Genomic DNA, 21,298 nt, shown 5'->3' on the forward strand with positions numbered 1-21,298 from the left:
GCACTCTTCTGACGTAGAAGGTGCTATTCTTCTGAGAAATACGTTGCTTTCCCCCTTGGAACCCGGGGACTGATAGATGACTCCAGCCTGCCCACAACATGGGAATTGATGAAGTATCTAAAAACTGTCCCAAGTCCCTCAGACTCCAGGGGCACAGTCAGTAGGAGAGCATGTTCACAGGGAATATGTGTCCCAGTGGAATTACACTGAAGTGTATTTTCAGGATGACTTTCTTATCTCTGCCATCTTTTGGCATAAATCATTTTTCTGCTTCCTATGGAAAAAAAAAGAATTAATATGGAAGATAGAGCCCCAAACAAACATGCCATGGAAGAGATGAAGGACACAGACCATGCAGGGAGAATAGGAGTATGAAAAGGTATTATGAGTTTGCTCAGTGAGATAAGAGGAGATATTGCATCCTTGAAGTTAGAACAAAAAATATTCCTTTTTAAAGTCACATTCACAAAACAAAATCAGACCTCTTGAATTTAAAAATACTACAGCAGAGGTGCCTGGGTGGCTCAGATGGTTAAGCTTCTGCCTTCGGCTCAGGTCATGATCCCAGGGTCCTGGGATCGAGCCCCACATCCAGCTCCTGGCTTAGTGGGGAGTCTGCTTTTCCTTCTCCCTCTGCCTCTCTCCCTGCTCATGCTCTCTCTCTCTCTCTATCTCTGTGTCTCAAATGAATAAATAAAATCTTTAAAAAAAATACTATAGCAGATATGAAAACTCTGACAGGTAGACTACAAGATAAAACCGACAGGAATCTCCCAGAAAGAGAAGATGTGGGAAATTAAAGAAAAAAGATAATTAAATTGGAGGACCTGTCCAGAAGGAATAAGACTGCCTCAAAGAGAAAGGGAAAGCAAGGGAATGAATGGCCAAGACTTAGTTGAAGGAAGCATTCTGGAACGGAAGAGCATGAGTGTACCAGTGGAAGAGTGCCTCCCACCCCCCACCGCCCAGGGACCCAGCGTGGGAGGTGAGGGCAGAGCCACACACGTCAGCACACCTCAGACAGCCCGGAGTAGAGAGGCGATCTTGCAGGGCTCTCCAGCCTTGGCTGGGCGGGGGGGGGGGGGGGGTGCAGCAGGGAGCAGATGCAGGTTCTATGAACATGATCAGGTCCCAGATCCCTCTGGAACAAACCTGGAAACTAAAGTAAGTGAAGCATACCCTTCAAACTCCTAAAGCAAAATTCCTTCCAAACTAGACCTGTGTGGCCCAGGGAATATAGTTACTATTCCATAAATATCAATTGGTTCAAGATGTTTGTTCAGATCATCTATGTCTCTACGGATTTTCTTGTCCAGCTGAACACAAAGGGGTATTCAGTGTCCTGCTGTATTTGCAGAGATGCCCATTTCTCTCTTTTATTCTGTCAAACTTTGCTTCAGGAAATTGAAGCCCTGTGAGCAGATGCATAAATGTTTATGACTGTTACGTCCTCGTTATGAATTACCTCTTGTAGCATTATGAAGCATCCCTCTTTGTTTCTGGTAATACTCTTTTCCTGGAGTCTATTTTTAAATAACAGCTTTATTGAGATATAATTCATATCCATAAAATTCAACCACCTAGGGAGCCCACTGTGGTGGATTTTAGTATATTCACAGAATTTTGCAACCATGAACACAGTCTAATTTTAGAACATTTTGTCACAGAACGAGATCTCACGCCCATTGACAGTCATTCCTCATCCCCCATCCCCGTCTCTTTGCTGCTGGGAGTAACGCCATGAAATTTTATGTGCAGGTACTTGTGTGAGCATGTCTTCAGTTCTCTTGGGAATATACCTGAGAGTGGAGTTTTGGGGTCATCTCATATCTCGTATCTCTGTGTTGAACTTTTTGAGGAATTGCCAAACTGTTATTCAAAGTAGTTGAAGTCTCTCTTGTGTGATATTAATATAGGTGTTCCATCCATGGGAAACCTTGTGTTCATTTGCTTTTAACCTCTCTGTGTCTTTGTACCTAAAGGGCACACACAGCATATTAGATATTTCTCTGTAATCCATTTTTATAATATCTGCCTTTTACCTGGAGTTTTAGCCCATTAACATTTAATGCAATTATTGGTGCCCTTCAGTGTAGGCCCACCAGTTTGTTTATCTGTTCTCTTTACCTCTGCTCCCCCCTGTCTGCTTTTCTTGGACTATTTGACTACTTTTTTTTTTTTAAGATGTATTTATTTATTTCAGAGAGAGAGAGAGTGAGAGAGAGCAGGGGGGAGGGGCAGAGGGAGAAGCAGACTCCTTGCTGAGCAGGGAGCCCAACATGGGGCTCGATCCCAGGACCCTGAGATCATGACCTGAGCTTAAGGTAGACACGTAACTTACTGAGCCACCCAGGTGCCCCTATTTGACTACTTTTAGAAATCCATTTTAGGGGTACCTGGGTGGCTCAGTCATTAAGCATCTGTCTTCGGCTCAGGTCATGATCCCAGGGTCCTGGGATCAAGCCCCGCATCGGGCTCCCTGCTCAGCGGAAAGCCTGCTTCTCCCTCTCCCACTCCCCCTGCTTGTGTTCCCTCTCTCACTGTCTCTCTCTCTGTCAAATAAATAAATAAATAATCTTAAAAAAAAAAAACTCCATTTTAATATACTGGCTTTTTGCCGTACTTTATGTTCTTTTTAGTGGTGGGCTCTGGGATTACAGTGTACATCCTTCACTTTTCAGTGCACTTAGAATTCATACTGCATAGTTCACAGGAAATACAACAACCTTGCAACCAAGTAGGTGTGTCTGCCTCATTCCTGCCTTCATGTACTCTACGGTGTCACAGGCGTCACATCTCCTGCCGTCGTAAGCCCCACAAGACGGTATTATTTTTGCCTCAGTCACAACTATTTTTTAAATAAGAGGGAAAAATCATCTTTAGTGTTTTAACTATGTATTTACCACTTCTGATACCCTTATGCCTCTAAGATCTAGTGTCGTTCCCCTCCAGCTTGAAGAACTGCCTTTAACAGCAGGTCTGCTGGCAACAAATTCTCATGGTTTTCATTTATCTGTAGATGTTTTATTTTGCTTTCATTCTTTAAAGATATGTTCACTGGATATAGAATTCTAGGTTGGCAGTTATTTTATTTACACAGTTTAAAAATGATCCACAGTCTTGCCTCGTGGTTTCTGATGTGAAGTTCACGGTCATCGAAATCATTGTTCTTCTTTAAGGAACATGTCATGCTTCTCTGGCTGCTTGAAGATTTCCTCGTTTTACCTTTGGCTCTCACCAGATTGGCTATAATGTGCCTGGGCGAGATATTCTTTTTATTTATCCTGTTTGGGATTCACTTTTTTTTTTTTTAAGATTTTATTTATTTGAAAGAATTAGAGACAGGAGGGGGCAGCAAAGGGAGAAGCAGACTCCCCGCTGAGCAGGGAACCTGATGCAGGTCTTGATCCCCGGACCCCAGGATCATTACCTGAGCCAAGGCAGACGCTTAACCGACTGAGCCACCAGGCACAACTTCACTGAGTTTCTTAAATCTGTAAATTTATGTCCTTCACCTGATTGGGAAATTTTCAGCCATCATTTTTTTAAAATATTTTTTTTGACTCATTTTCTTTGTCCTGGGATTCCAATTTTTCCCCCTTCTAGGACTCGAAATATTAGACCTTTTGACATTGTCCCACAAGTCCTTAAGATTCTGTCCACTTTTGAAAGTGGACAGAATCTCTCTTCATATTGGATAAATTCTGTTGATGCTTTTTCAAGGTCACTCTTTGCCATATCCATCTCACTATTAAGCCCATCCAGTGCATTTTTTAACTTACATTGTATTTTTCAGTTTTAATATTCTCACTTCTACATTTTTATTTCTTTGATGATATTTCCTACCTTTTATGCAATATGAGTGTATTTTCCTATACTGAGATGAGTATTGTTCTAATAGCTGCTTAAAATCCTTGTCTGATAATTCCAACCTCTTAGTCATGTCTGGGTTCATCAAGTAGGTTTTCACTGTATCCTGAATATTGTGAAGATTATGCTGTGACAGTCTGGATTCTGTTACATTCCTTGGATGAGTGTTGATGTTTGCATTTTAGCTGGTAATTACCTTGGTTAGTCTCAAACTGCAAAGTGTCTAGCCTGCAGTAGCAGCAGCTCAAATTTAGGTTCAGGCACTTTAGCCTCATCTGCAAGCTGTGTTGGTCAGGCCTGTGCAAGCACAGTTCATACATCCATCAGAGATCTGGAGAAAGTTTACACACAGAACATGGAGCTGCCATTCTCTGGCTCTCTCTTTTCTGGGATTCTCCCCTCACTTTGGCAGGTGTGGCCACCCCACATTCTGTCCTCTGATTTCTCAAGCCAGAAAGGCTGCAGTTTTTTTTTTTTCCAAAGACTTTACTTATTTATTTGAGAGAGAGAGAGAATGAGAGAGAGCACATGAGAGGGGGGAGGGTCAGAGGGAGAAGCAGACTCCCCACCGAGCAGGGAGCCCGATGCGGGACTCGATCCAGGGACTCCAGGATCATGACCTGAGCCGAAGGCAGCCACTTAACCAACTGAGCCACCCAGGTGCCCCAAGGCTGCAGTTTTTCATCAGAGCATCAGGTGACCTACATCACACTCTGCCCATGGCCCAAAGCTTCCAATTTTCCACTCCCATCCAAAATCTGCCTACCTCCGTTCACACCCCAGAGCTTTCAGGGAGTCATTCTTGTTTGTTTGAGTTTGGGGGTAAGGGGACTTTTTGTCCAGACTTTGTGTTACCTACAGAGGAGATGGTCTTAGGAGCTTTCTTTACCTTACCCTCCAACCTCGAATTTTGTACCCAGTCAGATTCCCAGTTAAGTGTGCAGATAAAGCCATTTTCAGGGCACCTGGGTGGCTCAGTCAGTTAAGCATCTGACTCTTGGTTTCAGCTCACGTCATGATCTCAGGGTCATGAGATCAAGCCCCGCATTGGGCTCCACACTGGGTGTGGAGTCTCCTTAAGAGTCTCTCTCTCTCTTTCCTCACACTTGTTCACTCTCTCTCAAATAAATAAATCTTTTTTAAAAAGCCATTTTTCAATAAACAATGTCTCAAAAAAAAAAAAAAATCCTCTCCCAAATTCCCTTCATTGGGAAGCAACTAGAGAATGTCCTTTACCAAAAATGAGGCTTTATACCAAGTAACAATCAATATATCCAGGGGGTCTGGGATTCAGATGACCCCAACACAAGACCAAATTGAAAGGAATCCTGGGGACACAGGCATAGAGAACACCGAATCCACATTGTACCGAGAAGAGCAGAAGTCTTTGGGAGCAATTTCTTCAAGAAGATAAACTTAGCAAAATACCCAACATATTTGAAGATTTTGAAAAGAGATTTACTTATTTAGGAAGTGTTTGGATTGGAATTACTGTTAAGTACATAAAAAATTAAACCAACACACAAACAATAGAAAATGATTTCACCCCAGGGAAAACATAATGTATGGGAAAAGACAAAGTAATCATGATTTACTATATGGCTTAGCTATGAATAGATATTACAGTCGTGATTTACATCCCGAGTGTCGATCTAGTTGGAATTACGACAGAACTATAACTTGAGAGTGGAAGTCCTGGGGAGGGGAGGGGGGAATGAGAGAAAAGACCTGAATTAGTGGTTCTCAACCGAGGGCGACTCTGACCTCCCAGTGGACATTTGGTGATGTCTGGAAACACACTCAGTTGTCACATTTGGGAGGAAGGGGATGTTGCTTGCAGCTAGCATGTAGAATCCAGGGATGCTGCTCAACACACTCATACACACGCAACAGAGAATTAATTGGTCCACAACTGCCAACTGTGCTGCCGTTCAGTACCCCAAGAGAAGTCATCATTTGCCATTGTGGTGTGTCAGCAGACAACATCTAAAACATAAACATCAAGTAGGAACTTCATAAGCATGTTTAGAGACACAGGGATAGATTAGAAAGAATGAGCTGAAGGCTTTGGGAGTGAGAAGTGGGACCTGGGTGGTGGGTCCTCTGGGTTTTGTAACAAGCCTTGTAGCTCTCTGTCTCTTTAAACTGTGTGTACATGTGAGTCTTATATCTGGAATAACCATTTGAGTGGAAGAAGAGGACGGTTTAGAAAAGGACAAAAGTACAGAAGGCCTGTCTTCCTGTTCTTCACAGTTCTCTGAACCGTGGTGGATGACAGTCTTGGGTTCTTGCCCTCCACTAGGATGTGGCCATGGTGTGCTTCCTCCTTAGGTGACTCCATGTCTGTATATAAGAACAACGAAGGGAGAGACATGCTACTCTGCCCTGCCGTTAACTGGATCCGTGACTTATAATCCATTTCTTTCTTCTTCGAGGCTGTAATCCCAGGAGCCTCCAGATTTGCGTTAACGTTCTACAAATGTGGCAGGTGATCATGGCACATACCTCCTCCTGGTGGCAGCGTGCCAGAATTGCAGGCCCAGGTACTTTGAGGCACACTGGAACCCCGTAGAAGCTCAACATGCCAAACCGGGCATCTGAGGAAGCAGCAAGCATTTCACCTGCTCGGTCTCTGAGGCTCCTGTCACCACACATGCAGTTCAGAGCATCTGTTTTAGGGCCGGTAGCTGGTTCCAAAGTCCCATTGTGGGATAAACTGAATTTTGAGTTTGTTTAAAGGCTGGGAAATTCTAAAGCAGGGCTCTGCTCTTGCTCTTCTGGGCGCCCTGTGCTGGAAAGTAGAATGTAGCTGAGTGTCCCGTCCTGCCTTTGGGCCTGGTCTTGTGGGTTCCAAGTTGAACAGTGCTGCCTTGTGCCTCTGCCTGCGCTTCTGACAGGAGGGAATTTGTAGGCATCACAGCACATGCACTTGGCACCCCTGTACTCTCGCTGTCAGAGTGCTCAGCTGTGCACCTGTCCACAAAAGCCCGGAGCCACACAGCCCGTGGCTCTGACCTTGGTATGTTTCTCAGTCTGGGGGATGGACTCCATCCAAAGCAGGGTGGGAACTTAAGATGGGGCTGGTTGAGGGGAGGATGCACGGGGGAAAGGAGGGCATGAGGGGCCACAGTCAGAGCAGGCTTGAGAAGCTGGTCCTTTTGTCCCGGAGCAAGTGCCACACTTGTCCTCACTGGGAAGCAGAGGCAGCTGGGAGTGCAGTTCCCACCTTGGGGTGCCCAGCCTGAGGAGGAACACCTGGGATTTTCCAGATAGGACTGCCGAAGGCAAAGATGCTTCCCTGCAGGTGGAAGGAGGCAGGGCCCGGAGCACTGCGGGCACCCATCCTCCTGCAGAGAGGCTCCCTCAGCCCGTGCCTGGGGCCAGGCCCCCCATCCCCTCCTGCCGGGACCTGTTTCAGGTGGCACTCAGCACAGCTGGAGTCACACTTGTTCACTGACCTGTGTGTGGTCAACCCCCCATGAGGGGGCAGGGACAGACCACCCACCAGAATCACCTCTTATGTCCTGGCTTTTAGTGGGTGCTCTGAGCAAGAGTGGTGGATGAGTGAATGAATGAGCAACAGTCACTTCTCTGGGGCACGTACAGGAGGCCCAGAAGAGCTGCAGTGTGCCCCCCCTCCCCCGAGTCCCCCTGCCGGGCGCTCCGAGGCTCTCTGGGAAGTGTGCCCATCATTGGTGTGCAGACCTGGTTGCATGGGTATGAGGACAGTGAGAAGTCACCAAGCCTGATAACATCTCTGCTTGAGGCGACCTTGCACTTGAAAGGTTTTTAGGGAATCCACAGCAGGAGCAAGTATGGCAACATGGAGACATCGGTTGGGGGGGGGGGCGGGTATCGGGTTCTTCTCACTTGTTTTTTGCAGTCGGGGGCTTTTCTTTCTTGGAGGACAGTGCACAGGGTGGTCATGAACTCCACCATCTGTGGGTTTGCCCCCTCTGCCACCCCTCTGTGCCTGGCGCTCACCCTGGATGCTTGTGGGGACGGCAGGTACCACAGCGCCCCCAGGAGAGGTCCAGTTCAGCGGGCTGGAGGTGTGGAGCCCAAACGCCCAAGATCCCCCCTCTTTCTGTGCTCTCACCCGGTCCACCCTGTCTTCATTCCCTGGCCGGCAGTGGTGATTGGAGCAGACAAAGCAGGTCTGCCTCTGGGCCTAGCTCCAGGGGCGTTCAGTCCCGCCTCTGCCTGCCAATGCCATGGGGACAGACGGAAGTCAAGGGGCAGGCCATGGCCAGGAGCTCAGCAAACACCAGAGTGGCCACAATGGGGGCCTCATCTGGGGTCCCTGGATGAGCAGGGCAGGGACCGTGGCCCTTAGCGCCCTGTCAGCCAAGCTTTTATGCCTTTTCCAGCCTCCCCGACAGGAGAGGAGGAGGGAGGGAGCACCCGGAGGAAATGGGCCATTTTAGTGTGATGTGTGTTCCCAAAATATGTGAGAAACAATTAGTGTTTCCTCTTAAGTGTGAAAATGGAAAGCAGTAGGGCCACACCCCGGGACCCTGGAAATCTCCTGTCTGGCTTTTTGCACATGGCCGGCGGCCAGGAACTTTCCCCGAGGCCTGCCAGAGTGAGCACCTCAGTGCCCTCGGGTGAGATGAGAGTCCGTCCTGGCCACCCAGCCGCTGGAAACTGCCCCGCACGGCGCGATGGGCCCCCTGGCTGCGGTCAGGTGGTCTGCAGCCCCCACAGCGGCCTCCCTCTGGTCCCCCCAAAAGCACCTTTGGTTCCAAAGCCACAGTGGTTTCATGCTGTCAGCCTGCTGACCGTCCGTCTGTCCATCCGTCCGTCAGGAGGGAGGGCTGCTGCTGCCCCAGGGCGGGGGGTGGGGGGGAGGCGCTGTTCCCTTCGGCCCACGAGGCCCCTCACCCACAGCCCCTGTCTTCCTGCAGGTGAACAACGAGAACGTTGTCAAAGTCGGCCATCGGCAGGTGGTGAACATGATCCGCCAGGGAGGGAACCACCTCGTCCTCAAGGTGGTCACGGTGACCAGGAATCTCGACCCGGACGACACCGCCAGGAAGAAAGGTGCCCGCCCCGCCCCGCCCCTGCTCTCCAGCCTCCTGTGCTTGGACACACTCAGGTGTCCCCACATCTCCTCCCGCTGGGGCGGGCCCTCCAAGAGGAGGGAAAGAAGCCACAAGGGAGGCTGAGCGAGGACTGTGGGCTGGCCCACTGGACAGAGATGGCAGCAGGCAAGGCTGTGCTCAGCAGCCCGGGGTCTGGGGGGCCACAGGACACGTGCGAGGCCCATGTCCTTGCTGTGATGGGGGGGCGGCCAGGGAGGGGCTGCAAGGCTGCCGGGACTGTTAGTCCCATTAGGCACCGGCAGGCACAGCGCCGTTAGAGCTGGACCGGCCTCCCCTCCGCAGACTTGTGTTCACTCAGGCAGGGTGGTCCCGACCCATCCCGGCCCCAGTGGAGCCTCCGTGGGTGACCACTGCTGCTTCCCCTCCTCGGGGGGACGCCCGCCTGCCCGCCTTCCCTGCAGGCTCAGGGCTGCTGGCTCCCAGGTTGTGCTGGAAGCGTGGGGGTGGGGCGGGCAGCATCCTGGCCGGGTTCTCACACCTGTCTCTCCCGTCTGCCCCTCAAGCTCCCCCGCCTCCCAAGCGTGCTCCAACCACGGCCCTCACCCTGCGCTCCAAGTCCATGACCTCGGAGCTGGAGGAGCTCGGTAAGAGTCGCCTGTCTGGCCCGCCCAGCCACACGCTGTTGCCAGCACCTGGGACGCAGTGGGACCGGCCTCTGCGCAGCCTCAGGCCGTGCATGGCCTTTGCTCGCTTGCTTGCCCCGGTCCCTGCACCTGACACCCGTGAATGGCGTCAGGTCCCTGTGTGCGGGCGGCTCCCACGTTGGCATCTTCGTGGGAATCCTGCTGGCTTCGGGGGTGGTTACTAGTTTTGCCTTTTACTCTTTTCGGCTCATCTAACATTGTTTTGTTTTGAATTTTTGGGCCTCTCACTAGTGGATAAAGGTAAGCTGCCCCACAGTGTCCCCCAAACAGCCCCCCTGCTGCCTAGGCCCCCCCCCCGAAATCTGCCTCACTGGTGCTCCACGCACAGCTCAGACCAGAAAGCTGCATCCCTGGGGTTTGGCGTAGACAGCGGTGGGGCTGGCAGGCTGCACACCAGGGGGAGGGAGCTCCTGGCGTGTTCTAGGTCTGCAAGGAAAAGGAGGGCTGGATAGACAGGGAAGGGCGTGCAGAGCCTCGTGGGCCCTGGGTCCAGTGGCACTGGTGGCTGCTGGGAGAGGGAGGACCCTGGAGCTGGTGTGGGCCGCCCAGATGCTGCTTAAATGTCGTGCCTGGGCGTCACCATGGAGCCCAGGGACACATTTGGAAGGAGGCTGGCTCTGACCACACGGAAGTGGCGAGTGGGCTGACGGGCTCACTCTGCAGAGCATGCAGAGAGGGCCTCGCTAGGTGCTAGAGGGTGAGCATCAGTGCACCTGTGTAGGGAACCTGTCCCTCGGGCCCGGCTGGCCCAGCGGGGTGACGTCTGAGCACCCCTCACTGGCGTTGAACAGGACTTCACTCCCACCTGATCCCAGCCTTCACGGGGAGACCTTTTGGACCCTCCCCCCGGAAAGGGCAGAGCAGCCCTTCTTCTTTGCAGCATTCTCAGCGGGGGGAGCGGGGGGGGTCTCCTCCATCCACGGTGGGTGCAGTGCTACAGCCAGACGGTCCTACCCCAGGCCCCAACGGCCTCCCAGCTAGCACCCCTCACCAGTCACTGAGGCCTAGCCTTCTAGAAATCAGCACCCCTGCCATGGTGCTGCCCACCTCCTGCCGAGAACGGGTAGCTCCCCACAAGCCCCTCTTCTTCTGGCCCCCAGGAAAGCCTGACCATCCCCCCACACCTGGCCTGCACCGGTGGGGATGACAACAGAACCGTTGCCCATCCGTTAAAACCAGACAGCACGTGCCACCCTGCCTTCTCCAAAGGGCCATGGTGTCTCGTGGCCTTTCTCCCCCCGTGCGGGGTCGTGGGGCTCCTCCTGCCGTCTGCTCCCATTCTCACTCACCTGCCACGTTGGCACAGTGCTGGAGGGGCAGGGGCAGGGAGCTCAGTAGGAAGGACGCCCTGGGACAGTGCCTCATCCATAGCCAGGAAGCAGGTTTACCAGCAGGGCGTGTCGGACAGAGAAGGTCACCCCGTCCCCGGGTTCCTGGGAAAGCCATAAATGCAGCTCTCTAGACACCCTGGCCTCCCGTGTCTGCCGCCCCCGCCCCCCCCCCCCGCCCCACCGTGAGCTGCGGGTGAGGGTGAGGCTTTCCAGCCCCCGAGCCAGGCCATGGAGGAGCGCTGCCATCTCCAGACTCACGCTCCCCTTTCTGTTTGCAAGCCTCCATCCGGAAGAAGAAGGGTAAGGGGCGAGCCCAGTGTCTGTCCCCAGCCCCCGCCCACACACCCTCTGGAAGAGAACCCCTCTGTGGCTGTCAGCGTGGCGTCTAGATGCCGTGACCTTGCGTTGTCTCCTCCCCGTGCCGGGGTCTCCGGAGGGGCCCAGCTCCGGACCACGTCCTGTTTCAGTCTGTCCCGTCTGCTTCACTTCTCCCATTGTGGTTCCTGTCCCCACAGCGTGTTGTGCATTCCCCCCAGAGCTGTGTCCTCATCATCATGACTGTGAAGGCTGCAGGACCCTCAGGCTATCACGGCCGGGCCTGCCCTACCAGCTGGCAGCCTCTATGCTGTGTCCGGGCCACGGCCACACGCAGCAGGTGGTTGGGGTGCAGGCCAGCGGAGCCCCTGGCACTGGATGGAGGGCTGGACCCCTGACTGCTGGCTGCCATTGCCGGGGGGGGACAGGGGCCGCCCCCCTCGAGCTCCCGGAAAGCCCCTGGCTCTCCCAGAGGCCTGCGCCGTGCCTTCTGTGCTTGAGCTGGTGGGGAGGAGGGAGCCGACGGGCATGGGGTAGGGGCGGTCGCCGTGCTGTGAACAGCAGAGACACCTGCCCCACGAGGGCCCTGATGGACTCAGGCCCCTCCTTCCCCAGCATCCACATTTTAGGGCATTTCTCACCTGGCTGCTAGAGACAACTAACCCCAACAACTGAAAGAAGCATAAGAATTTCAAAACTGCTTTTGGGGGTGGGGGTGGGGGAGAGCGCAGAGTGGACCCTATCACGTGACCTTCGGCACCGAGGCAAAGACACAAGGTGGTATTCTGAATGCTGAAATCGAGGGGTGGGTCTTAGAATCCAACGAGGCAACATCTGGGGGCAGGATCGTGGGTCCTGGAGCGCCTCCTTTCTCCCCTCCGTGGCCTCCACCCCCCACCCCCAGGGGCTGCCCGGGAAACTCCCAGTGGCCTTTCCAGGATTGGTCACTGCGTCAGCCATGTGGTGGGTGCCCAGGACACAGAAAGCTTCCCGGAACCGCATCTGTCCCTGAGTGCCCCATGATCCAAGGCCACCGCCCCACTGTGTGCCACGCCGTCCTGAGGAAGGCCTCCCAGCGCCAGCTCCCAGGAGCTGCACTGCGCAACAGAGCTGGCCAAGGAAGTCCCCTGTCCAGGGCGTGCCCCTGGCCTGCACCCCCCAGGCCCCATCCACTCACCCTCCTCCCTCAGGGGCGCCTCCAGCAGCCAGACACTCCGGACTGAGGGAAAAGACAAGTCACAGTCCTGTGGCCATCATGGCCCAGAGCAGAATCGACACAGAGGACAGGCAAGGGACCCTCCTTGCTTTGAACAGCTGAGAAGACTGGACGCAATTCGAGATTGAGTGCCCCTCCCTCCTATTTCCTGACCCTGGCCAGAGCAGGGCGCTGGTGTGCATGCAAGACCCCAAAGGGCTCAGGGGCCATGACCCTCCCAGCTCCCAAGGGGACTATGGGGTGCAGTGCAGGGCTCCAGGGGCCCATGCTGGCTGACAGGCCCAGCCCCTCACTGCAGTGAGGGAGAGGACAGTCCGGCCTCACACAGTGGGGAGCATCAGACATCGGTGGACCTACAGAGAAGCTCCTGCCCCACCACACTGCCCCCGCCCCTCTCTTCCGGGTGATTGGGCTCACCTCCTCAGAAGCATTCCCCACACTCCAGAGGAGCCATGTGCATCAGGGGGAAACCAGGCCTTTACACCATACTGGTTGAGTAGTGTCCCCCCAAATCTACGTCCAGCTAGAACCTATGAAAGGGACCTTATCTGGAAACAGGGCCTTTGCCGATGTACTCAGGATGAGGCCATACTGGACTGGGATGGGCCCTGACCCAATGACCGTGACCTCACAGGAGAGGTAGAGTCACACACACACACACACACACACACACACACACACACACACACGGCCACAGAGGCACACACACACACACACACGGCCACAGAGGCGCGCGCACACACACACACACACACACACGAGGCCACAGAGGCAGAGGTTGGAGGGGCCAGGAATGAACGCTTGGAGCCCCGGAACCCTGAAGAGGCGAGAAGGATCCTCCCTCGGAGCCTCCAGGAGGAACCACCCTGCCGACACCTTGATTTGGGGATTCTGGCTTCCAGACTGATGGAGAATAAACTTCAGTTCCAGGAAACTGTCGCGGCAGTGAGAAACCCCCAGCCCTGGCCCCTCCAGGCTGACGTCTGCTTTGGCTGCAGGCAGTTTCCAGCTCCTCCTCTCGAGAACCCCTTACTTTTGTCCTCCGGTGTTTCCAGGACCTGCCCTCGTCCCCAGACAGTGTGCTTGTGGGCACAAGGATGAACAGGCCACCAGGAGAGCCCCCACCCCTGGGCAGCTCAGGGTGCAAACCAGACCGGGGGGTGGCACCGGCCTCACCGCGGCCTCCCGGCCTGCTGGTGCCTCTGGCTACACCCACAGGCCGTCCCTTGGAAGGCGGGGGGCCCCGGCAGGCCCTCGGGCTAGCAACTGCCCGCTGGGCTCGGAGCGGCTGTCCCCACACCTCCCTGCCTCCTGGGGAGACTGAGCCAGCGGGGGCCCAGCTGGCCACAGCTGTTGCTCCCAGCCCCTGCGGCTGGTGGTGATTGTGTTTTCGTCTTGGGGAGGAACTCCTGCCCAGGGTCTCACCCCAAGGTCTGGCTGGTGGGGCATGGGTTTCTGCAGCAGGAGGCCTCGGGGCACACTGGATGACGCGTGTTGAAGCCTGCCTGCAGCCAAGGGCGTGCTCCTGGGCGGGGCGGCGGGGACTCCCTGCTCTGGTTCCCACGGGCGACCTCACCGTGCTGCCAAATCCACCACCCCCACCTAGAGAGCGCTCGTCCCCTCGCCAGGAAGCTTGCACTTGATGGACAGTGAGCATCACCCGTGTCCTCTAAACAGACCGCAAGTTTGCTTAGAAAATTAAAATACAGGGCTGCTTCTGGAGCCCCCTCATCAACTCTCTACTAGCTGGTTTTTTAAGATTTGACAGTTTCCTGATGTGTCTGCAGGATTGTTTTTAGCCACAGAGTATTTCATTTTAGGACTGCAGGGGGCTGGACTCACTAATCCTTTTCATCTGGAGCCCCCGAATAGAAACCCAAACCCTGGCTTTTGTAAATAAAAACAATAATCCTTAGAGCCTCGCAGCCATGGCTCGTGTTCTGATAAACAAGCCCTCAGAGACGGGGCCTGAGTGGTCCTGAGTCAGGCGGGCAGGCTCCCTCTGAGACCGGAGCCAGGAGAGGACCCAGGCCCCTTGGGGAAGCGTCTCTCCCTGCAAATCACACAAACCATGCTAAGTGGCTCTCACCGAAGCAGCAGCAGGACCGCCCAGCCTTACCTCCCACAAGCCAAGATGCTCTGCTGTTCTGGCTCCGAAGAACATTTGGGTGGAGGCAGGAGGACCAAGGTGTCCAACAAAGACAAGGCTATCCACCCAAGGTGGCCTCTTGTCTCGGGTGAGTGTGGTGTGGACAGTGCCTGGACTTCTCCGCAATTCTGATGACAATCCTAGATCTCCACTGCCCACCGGGGCTCAGCACCCCTGGCCCAAGGTGGAGGTGGAGAGGCTGGATGACCCCAACTGGAGCCCCAGCTCCCACCACCTGGTCCCCGATTTTTATCTGCATGACCTTCAGCGTCTCAGATCCGGGTTGTTCCGGGTTCTCATTAGGGTGAGAAATGAGGCATTTACAACTTCCACCAGGGACCATTGTTATCACGGGACCTTGGCCTCACCTGTGCATGCCCAGCATTCAAGGCATATTTTTAGGGTGCCTGCCACGTGCCCAGAAGCTCATGATCACAGTCTGCCACCTGCATATTCAGGGCGCATGAAAACCCAGGCACTACTCCAATACTGCGCGGCAGGCCCACGGCATGCAGGGGGAAGGGGGTTCAAACCAAAGCAGCAGTTAGAAACAGGAGGCTCTCCAAGATGCTGCTGGTTAGCTCTGCATCCCAGGACAGCATCCCGCCCCGGGCTCCCTGTGCGACGCGGCCGGCGGCACGGCCAGCGCTCACTCCACCTGCAGGGCCTCCCACAGGATGTGTTGGGCTCCACGTCCCGGAGGCCCCCGGGGGGAGCGACCCGAGCTGCGTGTGCTGCGTCGAAGGCTGGACCCACACACGGGCTCCCAGCTCCGAGGACACCCGACTCCCTGCACCTGGGCAGAAGCAAACCGACAGCTGCCTCGAGGGCCGCAGCTTCCGGGCACGGCCACGAGGACCGAGGCGGCTAGGCAGGTGCCACCAGAGCATCACCGCAAGAGGCCCCTGAGCCATGGTCAAGGGAGCGTGGCCCGGCTGGCGGGGCAGCATCAGGGACTCTGCACAGAAGCGAGCTAGACCCCAGCCATGGAAGGAATCCCGGCCCAGATCAGAGAGGGGACGGCTTCCCGGAGGAAGCAGCTTTCTGGGATCGTGGGGTGTGCACAGCACAGCAGCAGGGACAGAGACCCAGCAAAGGGGAGGACAGGAGAGAAAGAAGGGGCAGCAGCTGTGAGGGCTGGGGATGATGGCTCCTCTGCAGCCCTGAGCACAGGTGAGGAGGAAAGGACAGCTCCGGGAGCCGTGAGGAAGACACAGTGACCGAGAGAGGCAGGTGTCACTGACCAACTCCTTAAGGGGCCGACGCTTACTAGCATCCCCAGCACCCACGAGGAGCAGGAGATGCCCTTGGCAGGCCAGCCTGACAGCAGGGCAGGGCAGGACAGACGGAAAGAGCGGGTCTTCCCTTCACATGGGAGAGGCAGGCGTGGGTCCACGTGTATCGGGGGACAGCCTCCCTGAGGCTCCTCTGCCTGAATCCTGTGCCCGTGGCTCAGTGGCAGGTGAACTGGGGCAGGGTCCTGGCCAGGCACAGGCATTTTCCAGACAGTGAGAGTTTCAGGCTTTGCAGGCCACAGGCTCTCTGTAGCACATTCTCCTTCCCTCCTTTTAATAGCCTCTTAAAAATATAAACAGTCTGCATAGATCAAGAACGGCGGGCAGGATTTGACCCCAGGGCTGTAGTTTGCCGACCCTTGACCCAGGATGCAGCTCTGGAGTTAGGAGCTTTGTGAGCAGCTACCAGCAGATGTCAAGAGTCCTGCCTGTAGGTGCTCTGGGAGGCTGGGGTGGCCCTGGTCCCCCCACCCACACCCTCCCTCCCTGGTCTGGGGCTCTGAGAGTGTTGGGGCTCTGGGGGGCTTTTCCAGGGGGCTAGCTCCTCTTTGAAAGTCCCTGTTATAAGTGGCTGTCCCACCCAATGGGACGGACTTGATGCCCAGAGCTCCTTTCTGCTCCAACACTCATGTGCTGACCTCACGGCTCGGGGCCTGGGTCTTTGTGACGGCATGTACTTTGTGGGGAGTCACCAGACCCCAGAAAGGGTTGGGGATGCTAGGAGGCCTCGGGCTTGTGGCCTGGATAGCCTTGGGGGAACAAGGAGAGTGCTGTGCCCAGCTCCAAAACGGGCTGTTCCCACCAGGCTCCCCTTACACTGGCTTCATGCTAACCCGGCCACAGTCTTCCTGGAAGGGCAGGTGGGGCACACCCCACTGAGGATCCTTACTCTGCAGGGTCTCGGGCATCCTCCAGATAAAGCCAGGGCGTCAAGGCAATTCTGGGAAGTGCTGAAGTTTTCAAGTTTTCCCAAAAAAGTTAATGTTTTAGTTTAAAATTTTCTTAAGTTTTTAATTTGTAAGAATCACTCATAACTAACCCTTGACTTTCTTTTTCACAAAGAAATGAGAATGTGGTACTGTTGGGAAATCAGGTCTTGCCCAGGCAGTGCGGGCTCGGCCTCCCAAGCCGGCCCCCAAGCTGAACCCTCAAGCGGCCCCCCAAGCTGGCCGGCATGGCCCAGTTGGCTGCACCCACTGCCTCCAGCCCTGGGCCTTGGGCCTTGCAGCCCGGCAACTGCATCTGGTTACAAAGGAGCCATGCCTCTGAGCTCTTAAAAAGATTCCCAACATTGGTTTAGTTGACACAGTGAAGAGTAAGTCCTGTCAGCACGAATCGAGTGGCTCCAGTGAAGGTGTGACTTTCGGGGAGTTTGGGGTCGCGGGGGCCGAGGCTGTGTCACTGAGGGTCTTGTCCCCCATCTTGTCCGCGTGCGCCTCCGGGGTGTGACGGTGTGAGTGCATGTGGCAGACCAACGCATGCGTGCTCCACGCCGTGGTGCCGTGCGCCCGCTTGCATGGTCAAGGCCAGAGCCCGGAAATGGCTGTGCACGTGTGGAGGACACCTCACCAGAGGCAGGCCCCTGGTGGTTTCAGGGGTTTCACCCCTGACGCCTGTTCCCACCATCATGTTCACACTGCAGATAAACCCGAGGAGATAGTCCCGGCCTCCAAGCCATCCCGCGCTGCTGATAACGTGGCCATGGAGTCCAGGGTGGCCACCATCAAGCAGCGGCCCACCAGCCGGTGCTTCCCGTCTGTCTCGGACATGAACGTGAGTGGCTGTGCCCTGGGGGATGGCGGGCGGGCCATCTGGGCAGTGGCAGCTCACGCGCTCCAGGCTGTGCAGGCAGGGTGCTCCTCACCATCTCCCAGACTCGGCCACCTGCGCCCTGTCTGTGCCTGGTGGCAGGTCTGAGTGTCCCGGTCACGATTCCTTAGTACCTTCTTGGAACCCACCTCACATTGAGTCGCTTGGTTTCCCCCGTGAACATTGCCCACTGGATAGGATAGCTTTGTGTGACACACATTAAAACAGAGGCAACTGCTAGCAATGACAATGGACATGCTCACCCTGGGAACCACATCATCTCCAGAACCCCCGGGGGGATGCTCCCATAAGCTCTGGGCAACCTCCCCGGCGGGACCCACCCTCCCCCAGGCCCTGGCCACCATCCTCACTGCCCGCCTTGTTTGCAGCCTCTGGCTGCATCTCAAGCCCCGCCCCTCCCAGGCCCTAACACCCTCCAGCCCAGCCTCGGGTCCCAGAGAGCTAGGCAGCTGCCCTGAGCCCTGGGGAGACGGGGTGGGGAGGAAGACCCTCTGGGAGCCTGAGCACAAGATGCACGAGAGCTTGCACCCATTTCCCCCAGACTCGGGAGTCCCCCTCTGATGCCGCAGGGTAGGGGGGCAAGCCGGCAGCCCCGTACAGACAGGGAAGTGGCAGGTTGGGTGGGGGCTGCACGGGAATCTGCTTCCCAAGTGAAGGAGGTTCCTACTGGGCCTAGGTTCCTGCTGGGCCAGCCCACCTGCAGCTGGCTCACTCACACCAGCACCTGGCCTGTGGAGGAAGACAGAGGCTCCTGCCCCACCAGCCGCTGGGTGCATTCCCCTACACAGCAGTGGCCCTGGCCCCTTCTCTCGGGCTGGTCGGCCAGACCACGGCTCCACTGAGCACATTGGCATTTAGAGGGCAGGAGCCAGTGGGCAATGTTCAGGGAGAGCCTCTTCTGGGTTCCTGAAGCTGGTGCATCCCGTCAGCCTCGGCTGGACACAGCTTGCTGCTGGAAGCAGCACGGGAAGCTGGATGACAGGTGCCTGCTGCCCAGGGCTGCTGTGACACCCTCTGGGCCTGGCGGCCAGGGGTAGGGCTGGTCGGGGCCCACCTCACTCTAGGCTCTCTGGTTTGCAGTCTGTGTATGAACGACAGGGGATCGCCGTGATGACGCCCACGGTTCCCGGGAGCCCAAAAGGCCCGTTTCTGGGCCTCCCCCGAGGTACGATGCGAAGGCAGAAATCAATAGGTAAGAAGCATGGCCTACACCCACAGAGGTTGCCCCTGGCTCTCAGAGAAGCCCTCAGAGCACCCAGGCAGAGCTGCCCCCCAGGCCCACCCACCGGGGGCCTCTGAATGCCCCAGCAGGCTGGAACCCTTCTACCTGCTGGAACAAAATCCAGCCCTGCAAGCACATTATCTGTGCTGACACCAGCAGGGTGAGGGGGCACGTGTTGGGAGGGAGGCGAGGGCAGACCGGGGTGGTCCAGGAAGCCCCCTCCCTTGCCCCGCGGGGATCAGAGGGGCAGGTGGAGGGGGTCCCCTGCTCAATGGGATCCCCACGTTCCCCTCATTGCCCGAAATGAAACTGCCACGTTTCACAGGGCAAGCTAGGTGGACACACTTCTGGGGGTGGTGGGGCCAGGTTCTAGAACTCGGACAAACCAACGTACGGTGTGTCGTAGAAAGCTGCGTACCTCCTTGTTAATGTCCCGGTGACACCTACTGACGGCTTCCAGGCGAGGTGACTGTGACCCTGCCAGGCAGCCCCTTTGTGAGATACTCCAGCACTGTCTTTACCACGTAAATTCTCAGAGGAGCTGGGCCAGTGAAGGACACCGGCGGACCCAGCCATCCCAGGCTGGCCCTTGGGGACACTGCGGGATGACTTCTGGAAGCACACTGCTCTTTGGGGGGCTGGCTCCTTGGTCAGTGTAAGGTGGCTCACAGCAGTGACTAGACGGTAGTGACCCTGGTGGAGGTGTCATCTGGCTCCTGAAACCCGCCCTCCCAGGCACGCGGGGCCACCGCAGACTAGCGTAGACGCCAGGTTGGGTCCCTGGCTCTATACCTGGTTAATAACAATTGATTTCCTCCTGTCAGACAGCAGAATCTTTCTATCAGGTTAGTGGACCTTGTGGTTTGGAATGTGTGATCTGAATGCAACCCCTACACTTACTCTGTAAGGTGTATTCTTAAATTATGACTCCTTGGGAGCATCGCTGGCAGGCAACCCACGGGTAGCCAACGGTCAAGAAGGCCTTTTAGCAGTCCGTCCATGTGATGCTACAATACCCTCCCACAGGAGTACGTTAAATTGGGAATACCCTTATCGAATGGAAATTGTCACTGGAATAAATTATTGTAGTTTGTCCTAGAAGTTGTTTTTGATTGGAAGTAATTCATTCTGTTACCTCTTTGAGCCCCTGCATGCCCCAGCGTGAGACCCGAGTCCCTCCCACCTGTGTGTCTGCTTCCCATCTGCTGGAGTGCATTCTGTTGATGTTTCAATATCTCAGACCACCGGAGAGAGAGTCTGTAGGCCCTGCCCAGTCAACCCACACAGAGGAGCCAGGCCCAGCGAGGCCAGGCGTCCACCATCACCACAACCAGGCCCCTCGGCACATTCACACCCAACAGGCGCTGCTTCGCTAGGTCAGGTCCTGGGGCACGGCCTGACTTTGTGCCAAGTCAGCCGAATGCTGACCCAGGTTAGTGGCGACGGTAGAAAGCGCCTGGCCCCTCAGCCCAGCCCAGAGGGTCTCAGGACCCGGGGAGGCTCCCGAGGCCAGTGGCCCAGGGTTTGCTCCGGAAGCCGCTCCTGGCTGGGGTTGGCGTCTTGTGTTAAAGAGCAGTCTGGGCCCCATCCCCTCACGGGCGTGCTGGAGATCCAGAAGGGCCTTCTCTGCCTCACAGCCGTTCTCCTGAGGGAGCGCCAACACCTCAAGCCGCCAGTCCCCTGGCGACCCGGCTCCTGTCACACAGGCGAGGCCAGCTCTCACGCCCCTCAGCAGCGGCCCCGCCCACGTCACATGGGCCTGGCCTCTGATGGGCAGCACGACAGCATCCGCCCCCAGGTGCCAGAAACAGCCCCAGGGCCCTGGCGGATCCTGACCGGACAGATGTGTGCCGACCCGGCCCAGCCCCAGTGTGTGTTCACGCGCACCCACGTGCTCGCACGCAGCTTGTGGCCCCGGGCACCTGCCTGGCCTCGCACGTGCCCTCCCACCCGCTGCTGTGCGCGCTGCATGCAGAACATCTCAACAGCACGCACTCGATGCAACCCAGCACCTTTCTCTTTTTTTTCTTTTCTTTCCCTGTTTCCTGTCTTTTCCTGGGGGGGCTCGGATGGGCCACGTAAGCTCCTGTCGTGGTGGCTTGTGCTGTGTTCTGTGAACAAGTGTGCACCGTGGTTCGTTGTGTGTGTGCAGATGTAGCGTGTCACAAACCTAGGAGCTTGGTGGGGCGTCAGTGTCACAGTTTAAAACTTAAGCCTGCCTTCTCCTTGCAGGAATAACGGAGGAAGAGCGGCAATTTCTGGCCCCTCCGATGCTGAAGTTCACCAGAAGCCTGTCCATGCCGGACACCTCCGAGGACATC

General features: G+C 55.8%; 1 protein-coding gene across 1 annotated transcript in view; it reads left to right on the top strand.

The window, feature by feature from the left end:
• Positions 1 to 21,298, top strand: part of SHANK2 (SH3 and multiple ankyrin repeat domains 2) — a 144,970-nt gene that overhangs the window by 107,706 nt on the left and 15,966 nt on the right. Inside the window, 8 exon segments of the mRNA XM_044919205.1 lie at positions 8,778 to 8,913; positions 9,479 to 9,559; positions 9,851 to 9,859; positions 11,230 to 11,250; positions 17,568 to 17,698; positions 18,836 to 18,947; positions 19,802 to 19,822; positions 21,210 to 21,298. Of these exon segments, the coding sequence (XP_044775140.1) occupies positions 8,778 to 8,913; positions 9,479 to 9,559; positions 9,851 to 9,859; positions 11,230 to 11,250; positions 17,568 to 17,698; positions 18,836 to 18,947; positions 19,802 to 19,822; positions 21,210 to 21,298 (600 nt within the window).

The sequence above is a fragment of the Neomonachus schauinslandi genome, chromosome 11 (assembly GCF_002201575.2).
Source record: "Neomonachus schauinslandi chromosome 11, ASM220157v2, whole genome shotgun sequence".
Lineage (NCBI taxonomy): Eukaryota > Metazoa > Chordata > Mammalia > Carnivora > Phocidae > Neomonachus > Neomonachus schauinslandi.